General features: G+C 54.0%; 10 protein-coding genes and 2 non-coding genes across 12 annotated transcripts; 7 read left to right on the plus strand and 5 right to left on the minus strand.

Annotated features, from left to right (window-relative positions):
- Window positions 1-891: 891 nt before the first annotated feature.
- Window positions 892-2,738, minus strand: BO86DRAFT_441152 (thiamine pyrophosphate-binding protein; the record flags this gene model as incomplete). Its single annotated transcript, XM_025676234.1, has 2 exons — window positions 892-2,585; window positions 2,657-2,738. The coding sequence occupies 2 exons, from the start codon at window positions 2,736-2,738 to the stop codon at window positions 892-894; spliced, it is 1,776 nt and encodes a 591-aa protein (XP_025523128.1).
- A 960-nt stretch (window positions 2,739-3,698) lies between these two features.
- BO86DRAFT_459381 (acetolactate decarboxylase) lies at window positions 3,699-4,993 on the plus strand (the record flags this gene model as incomplete). The annotated part of the gene is made up of 3 exons (XM_025677355.1): window positions 3,699-4,480; window positions 4,643-4,732; window positions 4,921-4,993. The coding sequence occupies 3 exons, from the start codon at window positions 3,699-3,701 to the stop codon at window positions 4,991-4,993; spliced, it is 945 nt and encodes a 314-aa protein (XP_025523129.1).
- BO86DRAFT_t284 lies at window positions 4,738-4,808 on the minus strand. Its single transcript has one exon. It is a non-coding gene; the product is annotated as a tRNA-Gly (tRNA).
- A 1,149-nt stretch (window positions 4,994-6,142) lies between the features above and the next one.
- Window positions 6,143-7,024, minus strand: BO86DRAFT_413318 (uncharacterized protein; the record flags this gene model as incomplete). Its single annotated transcript, XM_025674729.1, has 3 exons — window positions 6,143-6,463; window positions 6,513-6,907; window positions 6,967-7,024. 3 exons carry the CDS (start codon window positions 7,022-7,024, stop codon window positions 6,143-6,145), a joined length of 774 nt encoding a protein of 257 aa, XP_025523130.1.
- A 1,224-nt stretch (window positions 7,025-8,248) lies between these two features.
- On the plus strand, window positions 8,249-11,846 carry BO86DRAFT_441164 (AMP-binding enzyme family protein; the record flags this gene model as incomplete). The annotated part of the gene is made up of 2 exons (XM_025676235.1): window positions 8,249-9,691; window positions 9,742-11,846. The coding sequence occupies 2 exons, from the start codon at window positions 8,249-8,251 to the stop codon at window positions 11,767-11,769; spliced, it is 3,471 nt and encodes a 1,156-aa protein (XP_025523131.1). The 3' UTR covers window positions 11,770-11,846.
- Window positions 11,847-12,090: 244 nt separating this feature from the next.
- On the minus strand, window positions 12,091-14,104 carry BO86DRAFT_392870 (uncharacterized protein). The gene has a single exon (XM_025672904.1). The coding sequence runs from the start codon at window positions 13,795-13,797 to the stop codon at window positions 12,229-12,231; it is 1,569 nt and encodes a 522-aa protein (XP_025523132.1). The 5' UTR covers window positions 13,798-14,104; the 3' UTR covers window positions 12,091-12,228.
- Window positions 14,105-14,278: 174 nt separating this feature from the next.
- Window positions 14,279-14,747, plus strand: BO86DRAFT_226160 (uncharacterized protein). The gene is made up of 2 exons (XM_025666961.1): window positions 14,279-14,414; window positions 14,468-14,747. Exons 1-2 carry the CDS (start codon window positions 14,324-14,326, stop codon window positions 14,632-14,634), a joined length of 258 nt encoding a protein of 85 aa, XP_025523133.1. The 5' UTR covers window positions 14,279-14,323; the 3' UTR covers window positions 14,635-14,747.
- Window positions 14,748-15,060: 313 nt separating this feature from the next.
- Window positions 15,061-16,350, plus strand: BO86DRAFT_323754 (fungal specific transcription factor domain-containing protein; the record flags this gene model as incomplete). Its single annotated transcript, XM_025668437.1, has 4 exons — window positions 15,061-15,206; window positions 15,254-15,481; window positions 15,540-15,891; window positions 15,958-16,350. The coding sequence occupies 4 exons, from the start codon at window positions 15,061-15,063 to the stop codon at window positions 16,348-16,350; spliced, it is 1,119 nt and encodes a 372-aa protein (XP_025523134.1).
- BO86DRAFT_441169 (alpha/beta-hydrolase) lies at window positions 16,275-18,491 on the minus strand (the record flags this gene model as incomplete). Its single annotated transcript, XM_025676236.1, has 4 exons — window positions 16,275-17,229; window positions 17,288-17,946; window positions 18,000-18,235; window positions 18,295-18,491. 4 exons carry the CDS (start codon window positions 18,489-18,491, stop codon window positions 16,555-16,557), a joined length of 1,767 nt encoding a protein of 588 aa, XP_025523135.1. The 3' UTR covers window positions 16,275-16,554.
- Window positions 18,492-19,026: 535 nt separating this feature from the next.
- BO86DRAFT_323825 (sugar porter family MFS transporter) lies at window positions 19,027-20,827 on the plus strand (the record flags this gene model as incomplete). Its single annotated transcript, XM_025668441.1, has 5 exons — window positions 19,027-19,123; window positions 19,221-19,490; window positions 19,577-20,032; window positions 20,086-20,691; window positions 20,745-20,827. The coding sequence occupies 5 exons, from the start codon at window positions 19,027-19,029 to the stop codon at window positions 20,825-20,827; spliced, it is 1,512 nt and encodes a 503-aa protein (XP_025523136.1).
- Window positions 20,828-21,754: 927 nt separating this feature from the next.
- On the plus strand, window positions 21,755-22,911 carry BO86DRAFT_392874 (uncharacterized protein). The gene has a single exon (XM_025672905.1). The coding sequence runs from the start codon at window positions 22,195-22,197 to the stop codon at window positions 22,837-22,839; it is 645 nt and encodes a 214-aa protein (XP_025523137.1). The 5' UTR covers window positions 21,755-22,194; the 3' UTR covers window positions 22,840-22,911.
- A 387-nt stretch (window positions 22,912-23,298) lies between these two features.
- On the plus strand, window positions 23,299-23,369 carry BO86DRAFT_t283. Its single transcript has one exon. It is a non-coding gene; the product is annotated as a tRNA-Gly (tRNA).
- Window positions 23,370-23,619: the final 250 nt, after the last annotated feature.

Consider the following 23,619-nt stretch of genomic DNA (forward strand, 5'->3'; position numbering starts at 1 on the left):
CCATGTTGAGATTGACATGTCGGATCGCCATCTCATGAGCTTCATTGGAGATAAATCGGCCTCTCGTATATCGGAAAAGGTCGGGGTCGGTGTTCCAATCGGTATGGACGGACCGGCTCCGGCTCACTTCCGTACTCGAAGGACCGTTAGAAGGCGAGGGGATGCTTTCTCGCCTCGTCAAGCAAGAAGCGAGTTTGTGAATCATGGTATGGGGATCATAGATCTCAGTAACACGGTCCAAACACAACCGAAAGAAGGGATAAGTGGACGTGATTGTTGTTAATCGAAGATGTGTCGGAGAAACATTTAACACACGTAGCTCAGTCACGTGATGATAGCCATCCTTTAGTAAGCCAGTTGCCTGCTATTAATGTCAGTAGTGGCTGTCAAGTCGAGTTGGAAGTCAAGCTCTCCTCACCAACACAAAGAACAAACGTTGATTGACAAGCAGCATCGGTTCGATTCGCTACAACATACGGAGTACATACACGACAGCCAATTCAGCTTGGTTTCAGGGGGCAAAGTGACGGGCGCGGGGTGGAGATTGGCTCCGCTTTTGTTTGGCGTTTGTACGTACTAGGTATAGTGTTAGAATGTCTTGTTTGAGATGAATGAGAGTTTATGCAGGGCTGCATTACTGCTTACTCCTTTTTTATGCATGTATAGTGTGCTTATGTGGAGAATGTGGGCCCCTCTCTGTGATACTTCGTACACAGTAGCTAAGCTAGCCAGGGAGGTAGACCCAAATATATCAAAGCGGAGAATAGCCCTAAGAACAATCAAACCACTAGACAATGAATCTCTATCCCCCTTCTTCTTCTTCTTCTTCTACTTCTTCTTCTTCCTCCTCTTCTTCTTCTTCTTCTTCCTCTTCTTCTTCTTCTTCTCCGTCTACTTCTCCTTCTCCTCCAACCCGTCCAAAATCCCATCCAACGCCTTCCCCCCCGCCACCTTGGGCACCATAGGCAACCTCCCCTGCACCACCACCTCCAGCAACGCCACGCCCTTCTCCCCCAGCAACCAGTCAATCCCATTCCTCAACTCCTCACGACACTTACAACGCTTCGCCCTCGCCCCCATACTCTCCGCCAACCGTACGAAATCCGGATTGAGTTGGTCGACCTGCGTGATCCGGCCCTCAAACATCCCCCGTTGCAACTCCTGCACCATCCCCTGCTCCTCATTCCGGAGCAGCAGCACCTTCACATCGACCCCATGCTGCACGGCCGTCAGGATCCCCTGCGGGGTCATAGACAAGGACGCGTCTCCATCCACGTCGACCACCGTACACTCCGGCCGCGCCAGCTTCACCCCAACGGCAGCGGGCAGTCCGAAGCCCATCGTGCCGAGACCCCCCGAGCCGATCACCGCTTTGGGCACGCGGGAACGAAAGTACCGCGCCGTCCACATCTGATGCTGCCCAACCCCGGTCGTGAGCAGGATCTCCTCTTTTCGGTGGCGGGTGCATGCCTCCAACTGCATAATTACCTCCTGCGGCAGCAGCTCCTGCTTCTCCCCAGGCGTAAGAGGCTGATACGCCAGCGGAAAACGCTGCTTCCAGTCCCGGATCTTCGCTAACCACTTACCCCTGGCCTCTGCTTCCACTGGCGTAACCCTCTCCAGGAGTGAAGGCAACGTCGTCCCTAAATCCCCCACCACCGAGACAGTCGCACCCACAACCTTCCCGATCTGCTCGTGAGAGATATCGAAATGTACGATCCCGCCGGTGCCCTTGGTCGCGGCGTCCTGCGCAACAGGCGCGAAACCCTCCACGTTTCCGACGGCCCGCTCGTCGAGTCGTGCCCCCAGGGCGAGGATCAGATCGGAGTTCTGCACCGCTAGGTCGGCGGGCACGGTGCCATACGTGCCGAGCATACCTAGCGCCAGGAAGTGGAGTTCGTCGAAAGCCCCCAGACCCAGAAAGGTGGTTGCAACGGGAATGTGAATTTGGTCTATCAGTTGGCTAAGCAGCTCCGGCCCACGGGAAGAGGTAAGGAGCCCGTGGCCTGCGATGATGACCGGTTTACTGGCCTTGTTAATCAAGTTTGCGACTTCATCCAGGGTTTCTCCCTCTGGCTGGTTAGGACAAAAGGCCGAACGCCGTTCATTAGTGTTGTTGCTCTGCGGCACCTCTTTCGGACTGAATTCTGCACCAGACACATCCTTAGGAATCGCCAGCAAGACCGGCCCCGGCCTTCCGCTGGTGGCTTCCTCGAACGCTCGAGCGATACACTCGGGTAGATCTTCCGGTCTCCGCGGCATCCTGCACCACTTCGTGCACGTCTTCGCCAGCGCGAGGGTGTCGATCTCCTGGAAGGCATCCGTGCCCTGCACGACGGTGGGCACCTGCCCGCAAATGGCAACCAGGGGCACCCCGTCGAGGAGCGCGTCCAGCAGCGGGGTGGCCAGGTTGGAGGTCCCTGGCCCGGAGGTCACCATCACCACGCCTGGTTTTCCCGAGGCACGGGCGTACCCCTCGGCTATATGGCCGGCGCCCTGCTCGTGGTGGGCCAGGATAAAAGTGAAGGGCGGCTGGGAGTGCAGCGGGTCAAAGATGTCTACGGCCGCGCCGCCAGTGATGCCAACTGCGTTGTTATCAGTCCGCGCGTCCTGCCATTGAAGATACACCGGGCAAGGAACACTGGATGGTACTTACATGCGTGTTCAACCCCACGGCGGGCGAGCTCTTCGCAGATATACTGGCCGCCAGTCAGCCGAGTGTCTTCGTTGCGAGTCATGTTGCCAGGCATGGAGGTTGGGTAATGTTCGGTTGGATAGAAGTTCGTGGAGACAACAGACGCCACCGTCATCTTTATACCCGCAAACTCAATGCTCGGGCATCGCGCCGTTGAACGAATATCCTCGGGAATTAGGTGTAAGTTAGCACAGAATGAAGGCATGAAGCATTCACTCGGTTCGGGCATTGAGGTTGTCGGTTTCTCGCCACCGGCCGACGTGGCCCCTTTACTACTTCCTATCTTGGAAGGGCCAGAGATGCCTTACATCAGAGTAATGGTGAATTAGGGTTGCCGGGTCGACAGAATGCTGGCTTCAGTAGCTTGACAGACACGAACAAAACAGGTTATCTGAACGATGTAAGCTCTACTAGCGATGTCTATGCAGGCCAATCCGCCACATCCCGGATCCACTGACAAGTGTAAAGGACCGTAAACGAGTATGCATGCAGTGCATATCACCGAAGCAGGGTGACATTGCATTGTTCACGAGGAGGTCGCCCGTGGGATGGTCATCAGCTACTGAAAGTCCGGTCCGGCACAGTCAGGCACAGCCAAGTCACTTCATCCTTTCGTCATCAGATCTATTGCGGGTTGGATCGAGGGATTTCTCCCGTTGCAGCAACCCCCAAAAACACTCAGCCGATACCCCTCTGACTATCATCATACGTAGATAGGAATGCGACGGCGGAAGTAGGAGATCCGTGGGGGGGGGTTCCAGGGAACGGAGAGTCCCGATGCGGAGCGGCAGGCATTTCCTGGTGGTACAACGGACATTACCTGCAGATCACCCAACTCGGTAGCCCTAATCGTCATACGCCACGAGCATCAACTCGCCCATACTGGTCATATATCCATCCTCAGGGGTGGCGTATATCATCTATCAGATTTCAACTCCCACAGCCATCGGTCAACAACCCTCCTCCATTTCAAACTCACACTCCCGAGCCCACATCCACCACAATGGCCAACACCAACACCAACACCAACACCCTCTACCAATACAGCACCATCAGCGCCCTCCTCTCCGGCATCTGCACCGAGGGGATCGACGCTGCCACCCTCCTCGACAAGGGCACGTATGGCATCGGCACCTGCTCCGATCTGGACGGGGAGATCACCGTGATGAACTCACGCGCCTACCATTTCCCCTCCACTGCCACTGCCACCGTGCGCCGGCTAAGCCCCACCGACACTATCCCCTTCGCAATGCTCACCACCTTCCAACCCACCAACACTGTCCCGCTCCCAACCACCACCACCTCGGAAAAGGTAACCCTAAAAACCCTGTCCGAGCTACTCACCCCAATCCTCGACACCAACAAAAACACCTTCCTTTCCCTCCGCCTCACCACGACCTTCGCCTGGCTGACCACCCGCATCATCCCTCGGCGCCGTTCCCCAGAGGAAACCCTCGCCGACTGCGCATCCCGCCAGAAAGTGACTAACCATGGCCGCTCGAGAGGAACCCTGTTCGGCTTCTGGTCCCCAGCATACACAGTGGGGATCGGGGTACCCGGATTCCACCTGCATTTCTTGTCCGAGGACGGGGAGAACGGGGGGCATGTGTTGGATTTCGAGGTGGCGGTGGAACATGATGAGGACAGCGAGGGGGAGGGCGAGGGGAGAGGGTTGGAGGTCGCAGTGCTGCGGGAGGTGAGGGTGGAGTTGCCTGACACTGAAGAGTTTGGGCGGGTGGATGTGGAGGCGCCGACTGCGGAGATGGTAAGGGGGGCTGAGGGGGGGTAAGTTATTTTGCTTGGGTTTTTCCTGAGGGAAGGGGAGTAGAGATGGAGAACGAGCATTGTTTAAGTTGGGGTAGAGAGTCGACTTGCTGTGCTGGATGGATTGTGCAGGATGTGGATGTCTGTTGATTGAAGTTGGCTACTGTGAGGTTTTTGGTTCAGCCAGCCGCTTTCCTTTTGCATTTATATGTACGGAGTAGTTATCTTGGATTTGATCGTCATGGGAGGGAATTGGGAGCAAAAAGGCAAAAAGTAAGTGCATCATCCGTGAATCGAACACGGGCCTCATCGATGGCAACGATGAATTCTACCACTAGACCAATGATGCTGGTTGTTGTTCTTGGCACATATTTCTACCTTATGTTCCTAGCTGGTAGGCGTGTGATATATCCATCCTGCTTGTGTATCTTGACTGCATCGCATGTGTGTTTCTGTCACAGCAAGAACTACCTCGCTTCAATAAAGTCTGTCCGCGAGACGACCTTTTACTTTCAGAATGCGTTCTTTACGTAGATTAGCTCGAATTGCACCTTTTCATGCGGGACTTTCATTGGGAAAGTTCATACATATAGTGCCTGAGCAGAAGATATAAATAATCCACACGTTTCATGGACCTTCCTCACCCATCAGCTGTTTGCACCCCACCCCACCCACCAGGAACATCTACACATGCATATCCACAGCCATCTCATCCATTTACTCCCGGCCATCTCCCGAGACTGCCCGACGATAGCAATCTCGATGGCCATGGAGTGTCGATCTCACAGCGAGCGGGGTGGATCACCTGGCCCGCTAATCGGCGGCATCCACCATGCTGCGAGAACTCTACCCTGCTTTCCTGACTATCCTGCCGTGGATAACCTGCTAGCACGCATGACTGGGCTCACGCGATATACCAATAGCATCGACTGTTCGATCAGTTTTTCAAGCCCATGTCTATCATCTATCGTCTCTCTCTGAGGAACCCGGATTCTAGACGCCAGAAACCAAGATGTGTTGCCGCCCGCCGCGTGTGACGATCCCTGCCCTAATTAGCCTCTCTGCCAAAAGCCGGTTGACAGCAACGAACCTTGGAACAACATCCTTGGTTAGAGTTCGGCTTTGCTCGAAGAAGAGCTTGGTACGATCTGCTAAGTAGCTCTCACCAGTGGAGGTTGTGTTTCAGTGTTGTGGATCGGCCGGAAATCGTACAACTCAAGTATGTACTGTACTTGGTGCGTGGCTTGCACCGCAGGTTTGTTGCATCCTTCAGCTGTCTCCCCCGTGGGTCTACTGGTGGGCTTCCACAAAGTTAATTCCAGAGCTAACCGCGTGGTTCCTGTTTATCGAAAGCCTTTGGAGTGGATCGGAATCCTGCAGGTAGATCTGACTCGCAGAGCGCGTCATAGGCGCGGTGATTACAATCTCCTGCCATCTTACCTACCGTCTACATATACCCGACTAGAGGCGTGGATGGCACAGTTAGTGCATCTGATTCGCTGAACATTGAACCGCATGAAGGTGCCAGATTGAGAACGCCAGCAGGGTAATGCAAAACACCGAGCCAAAACCAGAACGCCGAGTGAAGAGCCAATTCCCCGCGAGTCATGGAAAGATTATGTACAGTACCCACCCACCGATGCACCCGCCACCAACTCCGAGAACCCTTTCCGGTCCGGAGGGCTATACGTGAATGCAGTTCCCATCCACCTCGCCCACCCCCACCCCCACCCCACCGTCCGTCCTCCGGATGAACCTAGTGACCAATTCCCTGATCCGCGGTCCTCGGGGGATGTAGTGCGACCCCTGGAAGTACTCCACCTGCGCATTGGCGCACCGCCCGACCAGCTTCAGCGACTGCTGCTCGGTGACCCAGGTGTCGAGCGCAGCGATGAAGTGCAGCACAGGCGTCTGGATGCGGCGCGCGTAGATCCACTCGTACGTGCGGTGCTCGAACATGAAGGCTGAGAAGGCGATGCAGAAGTGCATGGGCGGGTGGTTGACCTAATTTCCGTTAGAGCCAATCCAAGGATGGGAGGTAAAGGGGACGCACTTGAAACTGAGGATATCTCTTGTTCTGCTCCAGCAAGGCAGTCAAGATGACAGACCACGCGGCCCCGGCGGAGAAGCCGATGACGCCAACGAACGGCCCATGTTCCGTCAGGACATTCGTCAGCCGCTTCCAGGTATGCTCGAGTCCCTTGAGTTCCGAGGTCTCTGGGTCGCCGTAGCCCCAGAGCCAGCTGTCGGGCAGGCGGTTGGGCTTCATGTAGGTTTCGTCGCAGGCGTCGATCGAGGAGGCGGGGATCGGGCCGTCCAGATAGAAAAACTCCACGCCCCCGGGATAGAGGTTCTCATGCTGCATGGAGGGGGCGGAGAGGGCTCGAGCGATGGGCTCGTGGAGATACCGCATCTTGCTCTGGAAGGTGTGGGCGGATTGCCCTGTGCCTGCTGTTTCTCAGTTCACGTCCACGAATTGGCAGAATCCGACCAGATTATAGACTCACCATGAAGCATCAAGATCTTTGCTTTGCGCGGGGTTTGCGACGGTGTGTCGAGATACATCTTAACCAGCCGACTGTCGAGTGGTGCTGTCTCAAATAAGATCCTCAAATGCTGGAGATCTCACAGACCATCATTTGAAGAACAAGTCTGCTATATATGTATACCTTCGCAGCTACCACTAAAATATTCTTCCCTCTTTCTCTTTAGGTTTTGCTCATGACGATCGTCCCTGAAAATCGCATCAGGAAAAGCTCCTCCATTGGGCACCATGTGCTGTCCCACCACTGAAGGAACTATCGAATACAGGTTTCACCCCTTAATTGCCACATCAAGATCTTGCCACTCGCCCCTCATATCTGACGCGATTGGCGCAAGACATGAGAGCACCTCAGCTAAGATGGTCATCTCCAACGAGTCGCGAAGAAGCCCCCTGAGGATACGATCGAATTTTGCTCCCCGCATATACCAGATCCAATGAGTGATACAGAAATTGAGTTTGTAAACACAATCAAGATGATTCCTAGATCGGTCCCATCCTGGGAATCACGGCACGTCATGTCAAACTCTGGGGCCTCCGATCGCAATCTGCGCGACGGCACAGCGAGTAGAACCATGGTCGCATGTTTGAATCACAGCCACCACCTTGGTAAGCTTGGTCCTCTAACCCCTGGATCTTGGCCCAGCAGTCAACCCACGTGGAGGCAAACGTACCGCGTAGATGAGAGAGTACGAACCGCGATAGATATTCAGTGATGCGCCCCTCCCATGGGAATCAGATTTCACTTGAAATTTCAGCCTACTCACAGTAGACTATTATGTGACTATCAAGCGTTAGTGCCTGCGCTATCACCCCGGGACCTGGTCTGTGCTGTGCTATTGTGCATAGGTTGTAGGAAGCTCTTCATGCAAAGATTTTCTCGACGCTTGTGGCTGCAGGTGGGATCGACCCGATCGGCACGGATCGCCGCAGCGGGGCCTTAAACAACCGGTTCCGACTATGGATGTAGTGGGACGCGTGGCAGCAATACGAGCCAATGCCAACCAAACAAAGGCTTTTATCGTATGGGGCCAATTGTGGTCAAATGGAGGGGTAGAGACCCGGTAGTATGGATGTGCAGATTATTGGAAATTGTGGTGTTGTCGAACGACCTGATACAACCGTAGTTTCTGCTCGGTGGGGGATTTAAAACCTGTGCAATGGACTGAATCGTCGCTCTGGTTTTCCTTTGCTCTCGGCCCTTCATACTCGATAATTCGTATCGAAACCTTGACACTTGCCTCATCATGGCAAGAAATATCTTGGCGGAGGCTGCAGACGGTTCACAACATCCGCCCGACAGGCATCTATTTGGCTTGCTGCAACAGACCGCACAGCGTTTCCCCAACCATGACGCCGTTGTAGCCCTACGGCAGACCAAGGAGCATGGGTCTCCAGCCACCGAATCCCCGAAGCCTCTGCGCTGGACGTTCTCAGACCTGCATGCCCGGGGTGTGCGCCTGGCTGCTTCCTTAGCGCAGGCAGGAATAGGCAAGGGCAGTCGCATTGCAGCTTTCCTCCTCAACGAAGCTGAATGGGCCGTGCTGTTCTGGGCTGCCGCTCGTCTCGGCTGCCAATTCGCCCCATTGGATCCTCGGATGCTCGGGCAACGTGCAGACGCCCTTCATCTGCTGCAGAAATTGGAACCTGCCGCAGTATTCGTCTCGGCGTCCGCCATGACCCAGCCTCTGGATGCGGCGCTCCAAGAGGGAGGATTCCAGCCTATCCTCAAGGGTGTCACCCGGGCGACAGACGAGCAGAGTGTCCCTGCAGGCTGGACAACATTGCCAAAGCTATTGGCCAACGCAGCGGACCAGTCAATACTTCCTCCGCCACCAACGAACACTAATGACACCATTCTCATCCTATTCACAAGCGGAACGACATCCCTCCCCAAAGGCTGTCCGCATACCACGCTCTCAATGGCCACACCGGGTCTCATGGTGGTGAACACCCTGAACATCGAGCCCGGCGACCATCTCTGCGGGCACTTGCCCAGCTTTCACATTTTTGCCATCGTGATGACACTCGGGACGTGGTTTAGCGGGGCAACAGTCGTCTACCCCAGTCCGACCTTTGATCCCGCTGCTTCCTTGGAAGCCATTCGACTCGGCCCGAAGGTTCATACAGCCTGCGTCCCGTCCATGGTACAGGCTATCGCCGCTCAGCTCACGCCAGACAGCGGCACATTAGAGACGTTATATCAGATCGTCCTGGGGGGTGCGTCGCTGTCGCCCAGCATCGTCGAGCTCTGTCTGTCCCTCGGTGCAGATCGGGTAATTGCGGGATATGGAACCACAGAGGGCGTAGCCACACTACTCAACTTCTACGAGGCTGCATCTCACAAGAGAATCCAGGGAGAGGTATGTCTAGGGCCTCCACGAGCTGGTGCCAGAGTCCGAATCTGTGCGCCAGATAGCCGGGTTCCCATCCGTCGAGGCCAGCTCGGTGAGTTGCACCAGGGCGGTTATCCGATCTTCGGAGGATATCTCGATGCAAGTGCGGAGGACAACAAGACGTGTTACCGGGAAGATGGTGTGAACTGGTCTGCGACCGGTGATCAGGGGTATATGGATGAGGATGGCAATGTGTACCTGCTGGGTAGGTACAAGGATCTGATCATCCGCGGTGGTGAGAACATCTCGCCTGTTAAGATTGAGCAGTGCTTGACCAGGATTGCGGGGGTCCGAGTACGTATTCTGCCCGTTGATCTGACGCTTCATGCTAACCTAGTTGGTAGGAAGCCTATGTCGTGGGTATCCCTGATCCTGTGGCTGGCGAGGTGCCAATGGCAGTCATCCGTCGAGACAAGTCCGTCGATGTGTCCTCAAGCTCGCTGCAGGCCAAGGTGCAAGAGGAGCTAGGACGCTCGTTCTCTCCCACCATGATCATCGAGCTGGAGGAGGATTTGAAGCAGGATCGCTATCCCACCACCACGACCGGCAAGGTCTTGAAACCTAACCTGAAGACCCTGGTGGTTGAATATCTGGAGCAGCAAGCCTCATTGGATTCAGCCTCTGGTGATTATGTGTCCCAAATTGCTGCCATCTGGGCGGCGATTGCCGGAATAAAGATAGAGCAGCTCGACCTCGACGCTCCCATCCGAACCTTTGCCGACAGCATGATGATGATCCAATACCTGCATACTGCCACCAAGCGCCTCGGGCGAGTCACCCGTAAGGATCTCATTGACCACGACACAATCCGGAAGCAAGCGCAGTTCATAGCCGATCGCAGCATAGCCAGCATTAAGGCCCCGGTCATTCATGCTCATGCTCCCACGGCCGGCGCTCAGCAGACCTTCCTCGACCCAGCACGAGTTCAGCAAGCCGGGGAGTCGACGCTTCGGCCGCTCGGATTCGGTTGGGACGATGTAGAAGAGACAATGCACGTCACCGACACTCAGACCTGGTTCCTGAAAGATACACTGAGCCCCAGTGCGTTCAAGATCCGCACCTCCTGGATGGCCGCTCCAGGTCTGAGCGCTGAGTATCTCGAGGCGATTCTTCACCTGTGGCTGCATCGACACCCGCTTCTACGTAGCACCGTGGCACAATATGACCAGGATCGAATGGTATGGATGATCATGCGTCCTACCGCTCGATGGATGAAGCTACACATCGCTCACGACAGCGACGTGGACGACGTTGCCGCTTTGACTGGATACAAAGCCGGCAATCCTTGGGAGGGATGTGTCGTGCTGCCCGGCCCGTTCCTGAAGGCCATCATCTTCCAAGACCGACAGTCTTCTCGCGCGGGAGTAGTCATGCACTGTCACCATGGCATCTACGATGCAGTGACGATCTTCCGCTGGTTGCAGGACTTCAAGGACCTTCTGGCCACCAATGGTCTCCCGCGCATGGACTTCCGCCATTACGGCAGATTCATTACCGACTACCAGAGGTACATCTACGGCCAAGCCGCAGAGGATGCCGTGGACTTCCACGTCAAACGTCTGAAAGGTGTCTCGGCTGCCCAAGACGTGCCCTGGCCCCGACTGTCGACCTGGAACGAGGTCCGGGCCCAAGGCCAGGACCCATTCATCAGCGGCTCGACCCAAAGATACATCCACTTGCCCGGGCTCGCCGAGATGCGCCGCGCGTCGAACATCCCCGTCCCCGTGATCGGCAAAGCCGCCTGCGTGTTACTCAACGCGCACCGGACCGGCGTGTCCGAAGCGGTGTTCAACGTCGCAGCGTCCGGGCGCTTCTGGCCTGGAGCGGAGAGCGACGACTCCCTCGTCCATGATCAGCACCCCAACCCCCTGGAGATCGACGGCCCCATGATCGGCTTCTTCGTCGAGCGCGTCACGGTACAACCTGCTGAAACAGTCCGGGCACTGCTGACCCGCCTCACGGAGGACCAGGATGTCCAGAGCCTGTACACCCATGCACCCTTCAGCCGGGTTCTCAGCCGACTGCGCGAGCTGGACGCGGCTGCGGGCACAAACGACGCTTCCTTCATCGAGCAGGCGGCCTTCACGCAGGTGTTCAATTGGCGACTGGAGCAATACTCCGAACAGGAGACCGATCCGATTCGCATGGTCGATTTCCGTGGGGGTTATGATCTCGGCCTGATCTGGCTGCCGACCCTCATGCCGGACGACATCCTCGAGCTGGAGGTTATCATGAACACGCTGACGTTTGGTGGGGAGGGGACGGCGGGCTTGATGGAGGAGTATCTTTCTGTCATGGCGTGGCTGTGTGAAAGTGGTAATCTCGATAAGCCTGTCTCGGAGTGTCGTTATGAGGGTGGTGTTTGTTGGTGATGCTTGAAATAGCAAGCTGAGCTGTGAGCGGGTGTTGAGGAATGGAGAGGAGTTTTTTTGGTATTTCTTTGGGTTTGTTTGTTGACCTGAGCCTGGCTAGCGCGTTTACTATCAAATTTTCAATCATCTATTGAGATGGAGTCTTAGCAGGGGGGCAATGTGTGTATTGACTTGGTCTTACGTATCCGGAGCTATGGATCGAGCATCATCGCATTGGGCCGCCCGGTTGCTAGTGGAATTCTGCGCTGCCGGTCACGTCTCTTAATCTTAGATGTAGGCATCATGCTGCCACTTCGATAAGCAGAACAGAAATTATTATTTGATGAAATCATTATTGCAATAGTAAGAAACGATACCATGATGGCAGTCGAAAGCTAGGCCGCCATATGAGAGTCCGTGTTGTCGAAGCAAATTATGGCAAGTGGTGAACACTGACAACTCAACCGGTAGGGCGAGCAACTATTCTCGAATCTCGGTCGCTTTCGAATCCGAGTACTCAAACCAGGCTTCAGTATTCCGAATGTATTCCGTAACCTTAGATCGAACACTTTCGACTGCATCTGGGACTTGGGCCAGAAACTTCCTCGCACTCTCGAGCTCTTGAACAGTGAAATCGTGCTCAACCTGAATATCTCGATCCCAGTCGTGCGCCCATCGCAAGCTCTCTAACCCAGTCATCGATTGAAAAGTCTGACCAGGGCACAGCCGCTCTGCGTCCGAGCGTGCTGCCTCGAGCGCGTTCTGATAGACAGCCAGTCTCCGTCTCGCCAGGTGTTGTTCCTTATTCCACTGCGCGGCATCAATGCCCAGCACATGTTGTTCTCCAGATCCGCCCGTCCACTCTTGTTCCGCCTCAGCCAATTCAGTCTTCTTCTGCTCGACTTCCTCGTGCAAGAACTGCACCTCCCACAGCGGACGACCCTGCGGCTGGAGACAAACGCTCCCCGGACACATTTTGTCGGCGTGCTGCTCAGCCACTCCCAAGAACACCTCTCCGCGTCGATATTGCGCCTCCGCAAGCAACATGCGCCAACGCGCATCCCACTCTTCTTCGCGGGTTCGAGCTAATCGCAGCTTTTCTTCCGCCTCCGCGAGGTGGCGATAGCCACCATCGATAAAATCCTTGTAGTACTGCACACCTTCGAGTGGTTGAGTCGAAAATTCTTCCACTACAAAGTCAGCGATCGACCTCACGAGGTCAATCTCAAACGCGTCTCCGTCGAAAGCATCCGGCCATCCGTTCTTCTGGTACAACCCTCGCACCTGTGCTTCTTCCAAAGCCGACCACTCATCCCAACCATCCCCTCCGCTAGGAACTTCATCGAGTGCATGATGCCACCGCACAATATCCCGAAGCACATCCCCGGCCGGGCGATGCGGAATATGCTCAAAGCTGTTTCGATTGGCCGACACGGGCTCCTTCTCCTCAACATCCTGCAATGCCAGGTCAGTCGTTGACCAGCCCTCTTGGTCAATGATCCAGATGAAGTGGCGGCGCGCGTCGTAGACAATTACACTGCCGTGGTTTCCGAGTTGGGTGAGTGGCGTGACCCACGGGCGCATGTACGGTCCGTCTTCGTCCTCGAAAAATGGATCACTGGGTGACCCGTAGAAGGGATCGCGGCCTTGTTCCAGCTGGTCGACGTCGCGAAAATCGGTGAACTCGCCACCGTGCAAGAACACGCGGTTGCCGGCGGCTTCCGTGTCGATGTATGGTAGGATGCTGTAGAGGTACTGGACGGTCGGGTCGATCTGCAGCTCTTCGAAATGAGGTTCGAGTGCCGTGAGGTTGTGTGGCCCGGGTTGGACGCCAGCTGGATCAAGGTATCGCATTTCAACGAGAGTCTGATAGATTTCCGACATCAAGTCCGCGACTTCGTGGAGCTGGGCCTTTTGTTGGTGTGAGATGGAGTCGGTTGTGGATGGGGCGGATGGGATGGAGGAAGAGACGTGGGAAAGAGGCTGATACCACTGCCATAGTGGCAGGGCCAGCGACATGACGATTAGAGTGACAAGCTCGGCAATCATTGTGATGAATTTTCGATGTTGGTTAGAAAAGGAGGGAGACACTGTTCCCTTCAGGGGAACCTGCGAGGTAGATATAAGCTCTGCCTTGAGTAGGCTGAACCACAGAAAAGCCGGTGGTGCTTTTTCCCAGTTGCGCGCTGTGCGACCATGCGAAACTTCTGTGTTACAAAACGAGTGGACTGATCAACCAGCGCTGCGTGATCAGAGATCAGGGGAGATGAAGGAGAGCGCTAGAGTTCTTTCATCATGGAGGGGAAGAGGAAAAGCTCTATGATGGAGACAGGAACAAGAGAGAAATGATGATAAGGGACGGAGGGATAAGCGATAAGCAAACGGCCCAGAATCTCCAATCTCGAATAGGCGGCGAACGGTGGGCCTAGAGGGCGGTGAGGTATAAAAGGCGGTGGGGCTGTTTTCTGCCGGTTGTCTCCACATGGCTGCCGTTCGGCTGTCTATTTGCGCTCCAAAACCACCCTCCCTCCTCCATGAACATTACCTTACACCTGAAAGTTTCACTTATATCTCAATGGAGACCAGAGCAAACATTGCTTGCGACCAGTGCCATGGTCACAAGCTCAAATGTACTCCCCTCTCGCAGGGATGTGTTCGTTGCACTCGTATACTCCCCTGCCCGGTACGCGCCGCCGGCCTCTCACTGAGACGGCAGCAGGTCTCGCCATACGATGCACCTACACTCGACTACCCAAGAAGCGTGGCAGGAAATCAACCCGCTCACGACCATCCCCGGCATTGGTGCAGCATGCTCCTGACTACCCCGTCTTGGACTGTTTGAACGGGCTCTCAATCCTCAGTCCCGAGAAGGAGAAGACGGAGTGAGTCTCGCTAATTTGACCTCGACCCAACTCTTCTAATTACCGCCTCAAGATCCACTACTCTCCCACCCACACGCTATGAAGCATCGCGGCTGCTGGAACATTCCTATGAATCTCCAAATCAGGAGTTTCACACGCGGCTTATTCGAAAAAGCAGACTACTGGACCTGGAAAGCCCGCGACCAACTTTGCCGACTCTGCTTTTGTCGATTCTGTGTATGCACCCCCGAGTTTCTTGTTCGAACCAAAGCGGCCCTCCATCTGACATGTCTCAGGTGTTTCCTGTTTCATGCCGTCGGCGAAGAAGCGCACAGGCTCGGCACGAAGGATGGCACAAGGCAGATACTTTTTCGAGCAGCTGAACCGCTACTTTTATCCACGCACACTTCCTGGCACCAACCATGTTTTTGACGATGCGTTGACTGCGTTTATGCTAACTACCATTGCTCCTAGTGAGAAGTCGCTCGAATCGGGCCTTCAGTATTGGCTGGTGTTCCTGAATTTCATCGTCCAGAAGCTAGATCTACACAAGGATGACCAGGGTATGGATGAGGATGACAAGGAAGAAAGAAGAAGGTATGCATTCGACTCCATATCGGCTTATTCATGCTGACGAGGTGCAGGCTCTGGTGGGCCACCTATATTATCGATCGGCATGCCGCTCTCTCTTTCAATGGGCGTCCACGTCTCACTGATCAAGAATGCTCGTGGTTGCCGACGCCGTGCCCAGATGCGATCTGGGACAATCTATCACCGTTGCCTCGATCGGAAAACTGCCTCCCCCATAGTATGACATCGAGATATCAAGTCCGCAGTCTAGATATGCTTGGGACGTTTCTGCCCCTATCAAGGTATTTGGCAACGATCTTAGTAAGCAGTGTTGCAGCGGCAGTCGCTGATCCTTCACAGAATCCTAGGCGACATTCTCGAGTATCGCTTCCTCGACGATCATCCAACGTTCAACACCAATAAAGCTCTGCTAGATACAAGCCGCGCAACCATAATCCGTAACTTGCAGCTGTGGTTCGACTCCTTTGAATCGCTAGTTGAACCTGACTTCTGTCGAATGTCAGAGCCAGAGTGCGAGCTTCTGCCGGGAGGTAGTAACCCAGCAGTCGCCTACTACGGCTTGCACATGTACCACTGCATGTTTGTGCTACTCCACGGTCGCATGGATGTGGTTCGCATGTACCATGATCTTGAGTGGCAAGCATCTCCCGACTTCCTTACCGCTGGCGAACACGCTGTCGCGTGCGCAAACGTATGTTCTATCCTCAGCGGATTACCAGGTTTCAATAATAGCCATCAAAACTCATTAGCCACTTAGGTTGCACGTCACATCCTCCGGGTTGATCCTCGATTAAGCTTTATGTATCGCTATTTCGGCACATACTTCCTACAATCGTCCTTCATCTTCCTGATCCTGGCCCAGAAACTAGGCCAACAATCTGACAGCTTGATTTTGCGCAACTGCGCGATTAATCTACAGGTCTTGGACAAGTTTGTGCTAGCCACAAACATGGATTACCAGCGAACATATGCCGAACTCCTTCGCAAAGCTCTCAGCAACAACATGACACGATCCTCTCAGGAAAAGGCTGATGCTAGCCATGACGACACCTCAGCACTTGAAGAGCTAGAGAGTCATCTCGATCCCGAAATGCTTCGTTATCGCTGGGCTCCGGGTTTTACGGGGTTGTGGGCGCATACAGAGCCATGAACGAGAACTGAAATCCCTGACAACGGAATTTTCAACTTCGAGGGCATAAAGATAACCCATATTTTTAATTTATGGTGTTTGCAACGCTTGCCTGTGACCGTGTACCTTGATCTAAATGGTCCACATCCAACGCTTGCCACTTCTGGGAGCCCGTCCCTTCTTGAGACGATTTTCATACACCCGTCTTAGATAGATTGCTCGCGCCTAGAAAAGATGTCCTCCGCCACTCAAGATGTTGGCAACCTGCCTAGCCTCCTTCGGGTATTTATCGACGAGGCTTAGTCGCGACTTTCTATCCACCCAGACCTCGTCTAGTGCCATGTCGACTGTGGTTGCGGTCCGGTCCGGCTGGTACACGGTCGCGAAGCCTGGTTCATAGATGGCTGATCGCGAACCAGTGATGAAATTGATCCAATCAGTCTGAACACGATCGACCAGGCTCGCATTAGATACCGTGCTGGGCGGTAGCAATTTATCCGCTTCACGCAATGCTTTTTCGAAGCAGTCGTAGATATAGATGAGATCCACGCAGTGGTGGGCTTTGCCGTGATTTGATCCTGGAAACGGATTGCCGACCGCCATGCGGAATGATTGCACCCGAGTTGGTCTTGGGAACAGTTCCTCATCCAGGCCACTGTGGCCTGAATTCTCCCAACCCATCAGCTCCTCCCTGCAACGTTGAACAGGATATCCAAACTGTATGTCCGATAAGAAGCGATAGACTTGCTCGTGCAGACTCTCTTTGCTCATGCCTGAACGCAGGCAGTACGCTGTATAAAAGTCGTTGCAGAATTCTTCAGGTAACCCGGCGACAGCTGACCGATCGCATATCTGTTCGAAGCTCTCGAGTTGGCTGACTGATGACTGATGAAGTGTACCCTGTGGGCTTATTATGTCAGTATGTGGCGTTTTCGAAATGCGGATTATGATGACTGACCTCGAGATCTGTATCTCCGACCAAAACAGATATGGTCTCCTTGGGCTGTCTCACCGTATCATTTGAGGTGTTCAACATTTTGCTGCGGTCGAAGTGAACATTCCACCGCCCGTTCGGTCTTTCTGAAATGGTCAACTCATCCATGACCAACGGAAAGACAAACCATCCTAACGCGGCATTTGCATGCAGGATATCTTCTGCTGGTACATTCCGCATAAACGCCATACGTGAGGTTGTACCTTCGTTGGTCGCGCCCAATTTCTCGCAAAAAGTGGCCCATCGAGCATTAGCTTTCTCCATCGCGATAGGACCAAGCACGCCGACAGCCCCGGACTGAATGATCCCCTGCTGGCACAAGGGCTTCCGCTTGCCCAACACTGCTTCGAGAACATGGGCATGAGATGAGCTTCCGCCTGCCGACTGGCCACCGACCGTGACTCGGTTTGCGTCACCTCCAAAGGCCGCGATATTCCGCTGCACCCACTCCAGAGCAACTCTTTGGTCCCCAAGTCCAAAGTTACAACCCTGTCTGCCTTCTGGTTGAGTATCGATGATCTCAGTGGAAGCAGCGAATCCAAACATATTGAGTCGGTAATTGACAGTCGCGACGATGATGGGAGTGCCCGTCAAGATGGACTTTCTAACGAGACGGGCAGGATCTAAGGTACCAGTCAACCTTGATGTTTGAATATATGGAGCTCGTGACTCTAACCCCACATAGGATCTGTCCCGGCGCCGAAACCATATGCTCCTCCGTGGATGTATACATAAACCGGCAACCCAGGACTGTCAGACTCAAGGCCGGCAGCAGCAAGAACGTTCGGGCTCGGTCTCGTGATGAACAGGTTTAGGCAGTCGAACTCGGACTCGTTCACATCTTGTGGAAACTCGAGATGCGATTGATAGAATTCACTATTGTTTGGCTCTTGCGGTTGTGGGCAGCGGGGACTGTGGGAGAATTCTGGTTATTCGTGCTCTGGCACGGATTGGACAGGAGAACCACGCACCCATTGTGTGTCGCGTCGAAGACATCATGTGGCAACCGATCACGGAGTTGAGCATGCTGCCATCTTGCTGGTACAATTCCATAAGGGATGCCTCGGAACTCTTCGACTCCCGGTATGGACGATGGTTTCCCGTGAACCCGTTGCTCATAGGAGGGTTTGGTATGAGTCGGGAGGGTAACGACGACCGTGGCGGTCATTGTGAGAAAGGCAAATGGAGACCAAGCTTAGGCAGAAGTCTGATACTCTCAAAACCAGGCAGAGCAGGCCGACAGATCGGTCGGTCTCTTTCAATCACGATTCGGCGCGGCTAATCTTTTATACCTCAGTTTTGAGCGAGCGGGCCGAGGTGGATCCCGCACGAATCACGAGAACTCGAGCCACGCGGGCCCAATGCACCGTGTGGAGGCTTCTACGAGCCATGCAGCCAATCTTTTGGCGCAAATCCCATGGCTGCCAAACTCTAGTCGGCCGATTTTGTCCTTGGCAATCGGCTTTTTAGAAGCGGCCGGGTCTGGCTCCCTCCAGTTTTCGGACGTCTTCGCTACCCCGTGGGAAACCCCGGATTTGACAGACTGGGCTCTGCTAGACGATTTCAGCTTTCGTGGACTATAAAGCCTCCGAAAATGCTCGGGAGCCCCTAGAATCTTTGTCGATCGTTTCCGTGGAATGTGCTAATACTTGCCTCCTTGCCTGTGCCTAACGCCTTCTGCAAAGATGAGACACATCCTCGACATGCTAGGAATTCGGGCAGAATGGCGAGCAATCGCAATCAGTCTGTTTATCACAATTGCTGCTTTTCAGTTTGGATTCGACTCTTCCTACTATTCTGGTAAGTAGCCAGCGTCGTGCCTCAGGAGAGATACACACTCCCGATCCAGCATTATGTTCCCAATGGTCGACTGGGCTAACTATTCTGTGGCAAATAGGTATCCTTGATATGGACCCCTTCATCAAAGCCTATGGACATTACGACAGCGCGACTGGTGGCTATGTTCTCAGCTCCAGTATCCAGTCACTTACCACTAGCATCATCAACGTCGGGGAGCTTATCGGCGCTGTCTCCTCCTACTTGGTAGATGATCGCATCGGGCGTCGAGGAGGGCTCTTTGTGTCTAGTGCTTTCGTTACTGCTGGTGTGATCTTTCAGGTCGCTGCTGATAACCTCGCCTTGTTAATCGTTGGAAGGTTGCTAATGGGTACGTTCCTAAACTCTAGGCAGCATTGAGCAGCATACAAATACCCAGGCTGTCACAGATGACGTTTGAGAGCTAAACATTGACAGGTTACGCGGTGGGACTCATTTCGTGCCTAGTCCCCTTGTATGTTGCCGATTGTGCACCTACCCGCTTCCGTGGAGCATTGGTCTCCGTATACCAGTTTGATGTTGGGCTTGGACTGTTGTTCGGTGTGATCGTGGACTATGCTACGAAGGATCGAACGGACAGTGGTTCCTATCGGATTCCGATGGCGGTTCAGCTTGTCTTCCCAATTATTCTAGTTCCCGGCCTCATCCTGTTTTGCCCCGAGTCGCCTCGCTGGCTTCTGTCTAAGGGGAGGACGGAGCAAGCCCGAGTAGCCCTTCGACGACTGTACGGTGACTGGCCGGACTTTATCGAAAGCGAGATCGTCTATATCTCAAGTATGGTGGAGGAAGAGCAGCGGAACGATAGTTCTTGGAGAGACCTGCTCAAGTGGAAGGTAGATGGTCGGAAAACCTACCTAGGATGTTCCATTCAGGGTGAGGCATTTCCCAAGATGACTGGTTCGACTTGCTAACTCTGGGTGTCATAGCATTCCAACAGGCCTCAGGCATCAATTTTATCACCAGCTACGGGATTGTCTTCTTTTCGGCAATTGGCATTACGAACTCTTTCCTCATCCAGATGGGCCTGTACCTTACGCCGATGCCCGCGGTCTGGCTAAATCAGTACTGTGTTGAGCGCTTCGGTCGACGGATGATGTTGCTTGTTTCCTGCTCTTTGGTGTGTGCGGTCTTGTTCGTCGTCGGTGGGGCGGGAACGGCCACGGACAAGACCATGGGCTTGGACCGAGTCATCGTAGCAATGGTCTACATCTTCATGGTTGTGTTCAATCTAGCCCTGGGGCCAGCCGTGTGGGTGGTCACGTCAGAGATCTCGACCGGGCCCAACCGCAGCAAACTCATGGCCACCTCCACTGGTACCAATTGGTTCTTCAGCTGGGTAGTCACATTCACCTTTCCGTACTTGTTCAATGCAGATGGAGCCAACCTCAGCGCCCGGGTAGGTTTTATCTACGGTGGCCTGATGTTCGGCGCAGCAGTGTGGATTTACTTTTTCTTGCCGGAGACCGCCGGGCGATCCCTGGAGGAGATCCAGGTGATGTTCGAAAACGGAGTCCCAGCGCGCGAATTCAAATGTGAGTCAAATGTCTTAGCACGGACGGGGTCTGGTCACTGATGGTTTATCCAGCGTATGAGATTCCTCAGACAACGCACCTTGCTGTCCTGGAAGATGAGAAAGAAGTCCGCGCGACAGAAATGGAGAGTGTATGAGCAGGGAGTTAGTTTGCCTGTATGAGTATGACTTGTCAAGGTCAGTCTCGAGTCTGCATAATGGATGCCGGCTATACGATCTCCGACAACCTTAGGTGGGAAGTAGTCGACACTTTCCTGGGCCAGCACTTGCGAGACAATCCGCCAAGCACAAGTCAGACACATCTCTCGTTCCGGCTTCAATAGTCTACTCGATAGTTTTCCGCAGGGCCTCGTGATTCCATGCACCCGTGCCTGCTTGCTACGAATTACTGTTCATGTTGGGATGCATTCAATTCTGTGAGCTATGGCCTGTTTGTAATAGTGTGCTGAGGTGAAAGTTGAGTAATGGTAACCTCATAAGGTTTCCCCACAGATCGGAAATAGCGGGTGTGGGTAAAATATGCACCCATCGACCCTAATGCATAGGAGCCTATTTTCCCTCTCCCAGCATTCTTGTGGAAAATACGACCACACTTCTGCAACCTTCGGTGCTTTTTGCTGCCAGATCATCGAGTTCTGAGACATGGTATCCAGGGCAGTGAATTAGGGCGGACAAAGCGACCGCTTCTCTTTGCTCACGTCACCGCCACTTTCAGCCTCGAGTCCAGGCCAGCAGTCAGGCAGGCAGGCAGGCAGGCAGGCAGGCAGGCAGGCAGGCAGGGTGTAAGACAGGTTTCATACGAGGGTCACTCAAGGGATGGGGTTATTTTTATCTGCCGAGTTGGAACCATGGAGGGCAGGCAATACGAGGATGCGGGCTTGGCCGGGGATCATTCAGTGATTGGGTTCCCTTCCGGAGTTCAGTGCGGGTAAGTTCAAGACCTGCAGGCGGTGCAGTTCATTCACTACATTTCACTACTTTTCAATACTTCATCAATACTAACTCGGTACGGACAGTCACTGAGCCACTCAGAAGTACTATTTCGGTACTAATTCTGTTGCTAAGGTCTCCCCGCATCCGCAAGGCTTCCCATGTCTGTCACCTCGTTTTCCGATCTCCCCGGATCCCCTGCCACACCTTACTTGGGTTGGCTGATGGGTCTCTTTCACAGCACCCTGCAGATCTCCACAAAGTAGTCGGATGTCTTGGATCGAGGGCTGGGCTGTGATGTCAGGCCACCGGCATCTCACGGTCACGTGCGCATTTAGAGCAATGGGCAACCCACCCGGGGTCGCGTGCATTGGTCCTGTACCACGAAACATGGCCAGCCGGATGCACGCGGGCATGAACTGCTGTTGTGCGAGCCAAAGGACGACTCGATCGTGGCATCGGCTGTGCCCTGTGCTGTACCATCAATAGCATCCGCGTGCTCGTATACCAACATGTTGAAGTCTGGGACACTGTTTTTAGGATACGAAGTGGTGGCTGGGGAGATGGAAGCCTCATGCGATTAGGATTGACGGTGAGGTCTGGACAGATCTGGTTGAAGATCTGTACCGATGTTGATGATCTAGTGTTGAGGTATAGGGACGAGAAAAGGTATAAAGTGGTCGTGTCTGCTCGTCGAGATACAGCTTCATCATCAGCATCAACAGCCTCACAAGCCATCAGAACCAGTCTTCAGACCAAAGAACTCTCTATCTCACTCATCTACTCTTCTACTTCTTCACAAATCTCATCTACTCCGTTCAAGATGAAGTCCTTCACCACCATCATTGCCTCCATCCTCATCGCCGCCGTCTCGGCCGCCCCTGCCCCGGTGGACATTGAAGCCCGGGTGAACAGCGTCACTGTTTCCCTCGCCAACGACCAGAGCGGAGCCAACGCGGGCGTACCCATCCCCGGCGACGGCGTCACCCGCAGCATCCAAACCCTCTACGGCGGCACCGCGGTCGGCTCCAGCGGCAAGGTCCTGTCCTCGTCGGCCCAGCTGACCAACTTCTCCCAGTGGTCGAGCTGCAACATCGTCAATGGCGGCAAGAGCATTGCCTACCTCAACTCCCAGCGCACCTTTGCCGATCTCGATGGCAACCCGAACGCTGCGATTCCTGTTGACTTGAGCGGCGCCACCATCACCTGCTGGGCTTGAGTTATTCGTTGTAGAAGGTGACAGGGGGGAGCGGGGCTGAGGGGTTGCCCTAGACAGATGAATGATCTTTCGGACTGTTTTGCATGACTGTCATTTTGTTTGCTTTTTGTCTGGCCAGACGGGGGAGCTGCACTGTCCGAATTCGTGTTTTCTTGTGGTGAGCGGTTTGCGCAGCGAGTAGATATATATGCAATGACACTCCTTGGCATTTCTTGTGATGACTTTTCTGGAGGGTTGCGAGTGTAGCCGTAGCTGTAGCCGTAGCTGTCGCTGTAGCTGTAGGCGAGCTGAAGCTTCAGAAGTATTACAAGTAATTTTGTTACATAGCAGTGATGAATGAACCATGGATGATGGAACGAGGGCTGATCGGGTCCCAGGTAGTTCTTTGTTGCTGTTTTGCCGTGGTTCTGTTTGTTTTGCCTTGATATTATAAAATGTGTGCCAAGATTATAACAACCAGCATCATTGGTCTAGTGGTAGAATTCATCGTTGCCATCGATGAGGCCCGTGTTCGATTCACGGATGATGCAATCCCTTTTTTGCCTTTCACCTTTTTACCTTCGATATCGATCTTATCTATGCGCATTGGTAAACCTTCCTACCAGAGTTTCTTCTACTTGCAAGTGAAACCAAGCATCTCATGCTTGAAAGACCATTTTCCAGCTAGACCCGCGGGTCGAGTTCGTGGTTCCATAGTTCTCCTGTACCTTAACACCCGCCTGCAAAAACGTCTCTATCTTCGGAATCCTCCCGAGAAGTTAATCAGCGCGGATAGCCAGG

The sequence above is a fragment of the Aspergillus japonicus genome (genome assembly GCF_003184785.1).
Source record: "Aspergillus japonicus CBS 114.51 unplaced genomic scaffold BO86scaffold_78, whole genome shotgun sequence".
Lineage (NCBI taxonomy): Eukaryota > Fungi > Ascomycota > Eurotiomycetes > Eurotiales > Aspergillaceae > Aspergillus > Aspergillus japonicus.

Coding starts and splice junctions, on each gene's coding strand:
- BO86DRAFT_392870 (XM_025672904.1), bottom strand. CDS start 13,797: ATGATTGCCGAGCTTGTCACTCTAATCGTCATGTCGCTGGCCCTGCCA.
- BO86DRAFT_226160 (XM_025666961.1), top strand. CDS start 14,324: ATGGAGACCAGAGCAAACATTGCTTGCGACCAGTGCCATGGTCACAAG. Junction 14,415..14,467: donor GGGATGTGTTCGTTGCACTC/GTATACTCCCCT, acceptor AGACGGCAGCAG/GTCTCGCCATACGATGCACC.
- BO86DRAFT_392874 (XM_025672905.1), top strand. CDS start 22,195: ATGCGATTAGGATTGACGGTGAGGTCTGGACAGATCTGGTTGAAGATC.